This window comes from Scomber japonicus, chromosome 12 (assembly GCF_027409825.1).
Source record: "Scomber japonicus isolate fScoJap1 chromosome 12, fScoJap1.pri, whole genome shotgun sequence".
NCBI lineage: Eukaryota > Metazoa > Chordata > Actinopteri > Scombriformes > Scombridae > Scomber > Scomber japonicus.
Window position 1 is genome coordinate 31,891,047 of NC_070589.1, and position 7,799 is coordinate 31,898,845.

The 7,799-nt window shown below is 35.1% G+C and overlaps 1 protein-coding gene across 1 annotated transcript; it reads right to left on the reverse strand.

Annotated features, from left to right (window-relative positions):
* Nucleotides 1-2,656: 2,656 nt before the first annotated feature.
* Nucleotides 2,657-7,438, reverse strand: LOC128369774 (stonustoxin subunit alpha-like). Its single transcript, XM_053330852.1, has 2 exons — nt 7,339-7,438; nt 2,657-4,377 (listed from the first exon to the last, which is right to left on the reverse strand). Exons 1-2 carry the CDS (start codon nt 7,436-7,438, stop codon nt 2,657-2,659), a joined length of 1,821 nt encoding a protein of 606 aa, XP_053186827.1.
* Nucleotides 7,439-7,799: the final 361 nt, after the last annotated feature.

Sequence of the window (7,799 nt, forward strand, 5' to 3'; positions counted from 1 at the left end):
GTTTTGGTTTTTTTTGTTGCTTTTTTTGTGAATTAATTCTTTATTAAAAAACGCTAATGTACCCTGAATTCCTTTCCATCAGAGCTGGTGTTAAAATCTGTCAAAACTGACATGTCTCAATCTGACACCTCAGTCAACAGTCAATTCTGTAGTATTTTTTATAAATAAACTGATTTGCTCAATGATTTTAAAACTTTTATGCTTTCACGTTTTCTCTTTGGGATCTTGATAACCTGGCAGTTTGGAGATGTAAAGGTTGATTTAGTTCAGTAAAGCAACTGATGATCATGAAGCAGGTACAGAAAGAGTCTGCACATTTCAGTTCCACTATTTGGATGTGTTATATATTAACTTCACTGTAACTACTACTGCTATGACTACTACCAATACTATATTACATTAGAACTGCACTGCAAACTGTCCCACCCACTGTCCTACCCATAAGAAACCTGAGGCATGTTAAAAAATATACTTATAAATATTTAACCTGAATTTAAATTATTATCATGATGATGAATGAATAGTTTATTTCAGTCATGCATTGTAAGGAACACAATGTAACAATCTGTGTGAGTATGCAACTGACAAAACATCATCATATATGTTTACCAATATATTTCACACATCAAAATGACTGATTTAAATGACTGAAGTTTGCCTCTCCTATTCAGTGCATAAGATAACCCAGTATATCACCAGTATGAAAGAAAAGAAATCCTCTAAATTATAATATATTTTTCCTTTTTTTTTTACATTTTAAAGGCTTTTTTGAAACCCAATAAAGTTATCCAATTACAACCTGTCACTAGTCTTAAGGGAGCCACAATACAAACAAATGGGGCCTCCTTTCATTTGATGATTGATTTAATTAATGTATCTGTACCAAGATTCACCAAAAATTAATTTAATGTTAACATCTAAAATCAGTTAACTGTTGCTGTTTCTGAATCACCTTAATTTGGTTTAATATAAATAATAAAATAACAAGCTGCAGTCCTCTGGAAAAGTGGTTCATGTCTGTTGATATGGAGACTGTGAGGGTAATCAGAGAATCAGTCAAACAGGATTAAGTCAATTGATTTTATTACTGGGACATAAACAGTAAACATATTTATGAGTTGCATGACTTTTAAAATAATGAGATAAAGTTAGTTACAACACACATTCAAGTATAAGTTTCAATCACATTTCATGCAAACATACAAACCAACCAAAACTGCTGAGGAAATTACCTTAGTTATAATTGATTCTTTCAAAAACAAATTAAGACATGATCTTATAACTTTCCATTGCTGTAAAATATAAATGATAAAAGATTAATAGGATTTTAACAGGACCACATTGGAGTTGTGATTTACACTCATAAAAACAAATTGAGAAGTGCGCAGATTTTACAATACTAAGACAAAAAAGTAATACATATAACTTACATAAGGTAAGAAAAATAGTCACATCACATACTTGTAAGAGAATAAAAATATAAAGTCTAAGTATTAATCACCATATTAATGTAAGAGCAGTATTGCAAAAAGTAAAACAAACAAACATACGGCTAAGATGAATGAATACCTTTGATTACGTTTCTAAAACATGTTGAGCTTCTAGATCTGCTCTGAATTATTCCATGACAAGGAAGCAGCTGATCTGATAACAGACTGTGTAGAGATTTCAGAGTGATTTGAAATGCATGTAAATAAATAGCATCAGGACTAAATGGTCCCACTGATCTTTGTCTGCATAACCTAAAAAAATAAGCTTTCTTTCTAAATCAGAAGATCTATTTTACCCTAAGCACTTGAACAATATGAAAACAATCAGCTCTGAGAAATCAGAATAATAAAAAAATCACTGCGATCATCATGGTAGGCCTCCTGTACTGTACTCTGCTCCTTCATTCATTCCTGTTGCTCATCGTCTGTATTTGCAGATGATGAATCACCTGTGTTGAAATAAAAGAACGTAAAGGAAGCATTAATTTAACTGCAAATAATAAATGTAACAGAATGAATAAAGTTATGTTTGGCAAGTTTTTTAAGGGAATGAAATTTGAGAACCTTCAATTCAGATGTCTGTACAGTTTATTAAGAGGCCTAACTCCTCAACACCTTTCTTCAAATCTTGAACCTTGTGAGGCTTGAATCATATTGAATTGATATTAAATTACATCAAGGGTGAAATTTTCAGTCAGGGGCAATGGTAGGCTTATCTCAGTCTTTCAATTACTTAGAAATAAAATGTCCTGACAGCTCTGATGGAGCTCAGGATTCATCCATAAGGGCTGTTTTATTACAAACATCATGACTTTCTCTTGATGCACTCAAGGAATGGTGGGAACAAAATATTTACCCTCCACTGCTTTTGAAGTCACACTTTAAAGGACACTAAATATTGGACTGTTCTTTGTTTTCTGTTATCAAGATTTATACATGTTTACCAAATTTTTGTTAGATAGAATATACAGTACTGTATAAATCACAACAAATAATATGAAATTTTATCAAAACAATTTCCGGGAAACAGTTATTATAATTCAAAATCATATATGATGGCAGTTTTTAAGGGTTTGCATATAACATCAGTTTTGGAGTGTTTTAGTATCTTTCCAGATTTTTTCAAATCAAGAAATGTGTACATTTAGATTATTTACATGCAATCCTTACCGGGAATGGTATGCATGTATCGGGACTTCTGTGGCTGGCCCAACACCTACTGAGGTCATGGCTCTGCATCTGAACATATACTGTATGGCAGGCTTCAGACCAATCACTTTAATTTCTGCAGTTTTTTTGTCTTCTCCAGTTATTGCTGCTGGTGTTTGTTGCCATTCATCCTCTCCACTGACACAGTACTCAACAGAGTACGAGATGATGTCCTTCACTCCATGCTGGGGTGGACTAATGTTCAGTGTCACACTATTATGAGTTATGACACTATGTGACACTTCTTCAGGTTTTGATGGTGGCTCAAAGTCCTCAGTGACAGGAAAACCTTCTTTATAAAGGCAGATGCTTGGACCTTTCTGGGCCTTATTTCTTAAAGCCACTGTCAGGAACTTAATGTTGTGGTCCTCCTTGTTGGCCTCAGCAAAATCACTAAAGAGTTTTGCTTTGTCCCTCACTGCCTCAGGTACATCTCTTGAAAAGAACCAGTCCTTCTCCCTCCCTGTGGGTTCAGTTTGGGGCTCTTGAGTAGATTCTGAGTAGTCTGACAAAGCTGACAGGAATGGTTCAGCCATGTCAAACAAGGGGAAGACGAAACACACAGCGTGTTCTACACCAACAATTTCCTTGTACAGGTCATTTTCAGATGGAACGATCTTGGTGTTTTTCATTATGTTCATGAAAGACATGAAGTTGTAGATTTCTCTCTCTTTACAATCCATCCATTTGCTCAGGTTTGTGTTTTTGAAAAGAGAAGACTGAATTTTTTTCACGGTGTAAGAGAGTACATCCTCCTCTTCCCCTCCTCCCCGGATTGATGGAAGTTTCTTTGCCAGGTCTCGTTGCAATTCCAGCTTGAAATCAAAGCAAAGTTCTTTAAATGTTTTAAGCTTTTTGCCAACCTCTGGGAACTGCTGTGCAATCGTGGTTTTCAGTGCATCATTAGACCTCATTTCCAGCTCAGAGAAGTCCTCAAAAAGACTCTGTGTTTTACGTACTAATGGTGCACTTATCTGGTGTACTAGTTGAGTAGCACCTGAATGTAAGCATGTTAGTGGCAACAGCCAGACTTTCATTGGTACAACGTTTTCTCTATTTGCATCCAGAATTTTTGACAAGTTTTGATAGACTTGTATTGCATCCTGAAAAGACACAGGGTTATTCTCAAGGAAAAAGTCTCCATGGTATTTGCAGGAGAATTTCTCCATACTTTTAGTCTCATGGTCTTCCATTTGTAGGTTCCCTTCACCTTCTATCGAAAATTTGGGAATCTTCTTGATTGTCATCTTCAACTTGCCTTGAATGTCTTGACGATCCTCATCTTTAGACACCTCACGGTCAAAGACAAAAAAGGCTTGTGCCCCATAAAGGACAGCTGTGACCACATGTGTTGCTAAACCTTTCTCAAACACATATGGATGCTTCACATTGCCTCTTCCAAGATGATCCATTGACAGTTCCTGGAACTTTGTGGTAGCTTCATACTTCAGTGTTACTCTGGCTTGATTTTTGGATGTCTTTTGATTCTTTAGGTATTTGGCCGATCCTTCCACCTCTACCAGTCCAGTCATGAAACTTGCCATCAGTGATGCATCAACATTAAGTGCTGAAGATTTGTCCTCAGTTGATTCAGATGCAACTATCTCAAAGTCATTGTAGAACTGAGGTCTTTCGTATATATGTTGTACTATGTCATCGTGGTCCCACAATGATACACCTGCAAGAAAAGAGAAAATCTTTTACATGCCAGTGAGCCAAAAATGTTAAGATAACTTCCTACTATAATCAAGATGCGGTACAGCAACCATTCTTTCAGCGTCACTTGGTATTAAAGTCATTACATTTGATGGCTACACAACTTCTGAATACCACTCTTCAGATTTTTTCAGAATTATGCCATATGGACAATTTGCTTAACTGTATGCATTTTACTCAGCCTACTCATAACAGAGGACACATTTTAGACCTTGTAATAACCTACTTTTCAGTTGTAGATGTAGGTTTGTCAGATCACTTATGTGTCTTTTTCACAGGACATTCCAGAACGAACTGTTAGATATCTTAAAACACTATCTTAATAACCGGAAGTTAAGATATTGAGGTGTCACAAAAGCAGACATTTTACCCTTCTCTTGGAACTTTATTGTAGATAGTTTTAACAGTAAACTAAGGTCAGCCCTTGATACGGTAGCCCTTAAAAAGAAACTGTCCCATAGCAGAGATAGAACAACCCCAAGATCCTTTTCTCAACCACTGAACGTCTAACTAACCCTGATTTCCAAAGTCTTGCAGTATGTCTACCAACTCCAAATGTGAAGATTGTGTAGTCCATTTCAGAGGGAAAATAGACACTATTAAGTCAAATTTACCTCAATGTCAGTCTATGAATTTTATGAATGAAATTTAACACCAGAACCTTTGTCTTTATATGAGGAAACACAGGATAAATTTGTCCTGGTTGATGCTGAGATGCTGCAAAGTTATTCGCCTATTAAAACCAGCTATTTGCTTTTTAGATCCCAACAAGGTTAACATAGGAAATTATTTTCTTCTGCTCTCTTTTGCGTGTTTTCCCTAGTGCTCTTAAGATAATAATAAATAATGCAATTAAACCACTTCTGAAGAGAAGCAATTTGTATGTCTTGATACTTAATAACTATAGACCACCATCCAATTTACCATTTTTAAGGAACATTTTAGAGAAGTTTGTTTTTAACCAATTAAATGATTTTATTAACTCTCACAATACTTTTGAAAAATATCAATTTGGTTTCCGTACTAATCATAGCACAGAAACAGCACTAGTTAAGATTGTAAATAATCTCAAAATGGACATGAAGAAAACATCCATATTAATATTACCTGACTTAAATACAGTTTTTGATACAGTAGACCACTCAATTCTTCTTGATAAACTTCACAGTTTGATTGGCACCCCTATTACTGTTTTTGACTCTTAAATCTCATCTGAGTGATGGAGAATTTTTTTGTAAACATTGATGAATATTAATATAAAAACAATAAAATTGATTCTGACATAAAATTGTGACATTTTAGTCTCACAAACTCCTTTTAATCTCTATATGGTGCCACTTGAACATCATCGGGACATGGCATCCATTTCTATAGCAATGCTGATGACATACAGCTTTACATTGCCGTGTCATGATGACCCAGGAACAATTGATGCCCTTTTAAACAACAGTGATATGTTAATGGATAGTGTCTTTAACTAAGGAAGTAATAAATGTGAAATTGTAAAGGCTGAATCTTCTATAAGATGCAGTTAACATGCTTTTAACAGTGTATGTAAATAATACACGTTATATGTACATAAAATTAAAATAAAATATGTGTATGTTAATGCATACTGTACATATACTGCACATACAGTATATACCCACCTCTGGGCAGGATGATTTACTATGTGTTTGGTTTATTGTTGTGCCCAGATGTAGGTACACTGTATACCTGTGTATATGCAATATTTCACAACCTAAAAACAACCTAATTCATGTAATAGTCCAAAAACTCTGCCGATGAAAATATCTCTGTCTATGTTTATGCCCCAAAAAATGGCCTTACTTTTGGCATTTTCCTACCTTCACAAATCTACCCTGTGATTTTTATTACACAATATGAGACGAGCATGACTAATCAGGAAGTGCTCATTTGAGGACATTGGGACTTTATTATCTTCTATGCAGGGGAACGTGTAAATGTAAGAAACCATTGCTTGGTAAGATTTGGGAATAAACCAACAGTTTTTAGAGTATAAATAATTATTGCATGTGCTACAATTAAGTGTACATTGCTTTTGTATTTTAGTCTCATGTGATACATTTCCAAGGCCCATTTCTCTGTCAAAAGTAGAAGGATTGCTCAATGCAATAGTATGAGAAAACTCTGAGGTGGAGGATTTTTTTGATTGTGATGCTAATGAAACATCTAAAAGTATAGTTATTGATGACTTTTTAAACATGGGGAAAACTGACAGATTCTTTACTTATAGCTCTTATCAGAAATAGAATGGATCACGTTCTTAAAGGTTGCTTGTTTCAGGCTTGAAGAAATGTTTTTCAAATGATGAGCAGATGATCCCATTTACATCGACCATCTACCTAACACTAAAAACTCTGAAATGTGTCTGACAATGAACAACAGTTTTATTCTTTGTTACACAATATGAAGTTTAATATGTAATGTGTTCCTATGCCTGGAAACTGGACATAACTGTTTTTCAGCATTTCACACAGCCAATAGGTGTGACAGACAGTCCAGATAGACATATAGGACGTTCCTAGCTTGGAGTATGGAGCAAGAATAATTCAGATAGCTACAAAAAGTTAAACAAACAGGGTGCAAATTTTATTTTGCATAATTTTTCAGGCATTGAAATAAGCAGTTTTATGTACTGGTGAATTAATTGAGTATTAGGGTAAAATAAACCCATTGTATCCATATGAGGACGTGTTCCTATTCAAAGACAATGCTTTGTTATGGTTCTACTAATCCAAAATAGAAGAAGTTAAAAATGTATACCAAACAGAAGCTCTGGTCTCAGGAGGGTAGGGCAATAGCTTCAATATGGCAACCAAGCAGTAATACCAACAGTTGTGACTTATGACTTAAATATTCACAGTTTCAAAGTACAGTACCTTAACATGTCAGTACTTACCAGGGACGAGTGAGTCATTGCGGCAGTCATACAGCATCCCAACATTAAAAGGCCGTCCAAGCGCAGGAAGAGTTATCGTCTTGCTGGTTTCAATGTCCATTATGTTGTCGTAACTGGAGAAAACTGACAAAAGAAAATTAATGTTTTACTGTCCAGCATATCGCCTTGTAACTTTGCTGCATGAGGATCTCCAGTGAGGTAAGGAATGAAATTGTTACTCAGGTCTGTTCAAATAAATGGGTTTCCGAAACCTACCAAAACATTTTTAAAAATGTGGACTGGAAATATGCTTTCATTTTGTATGAGAAAGAGACCCTTGTGCCTTATTTGCAATGAACAGTGTCCATAAACAAAAACAGGGAGGTAAGAACCACAAAGCTGAACCAGTTGAAGTTATGGTATAAAGACTCGAGCAGAATAATTGTAAGATCAAACATTTTCAACACTGAGTGCAGTCAGGG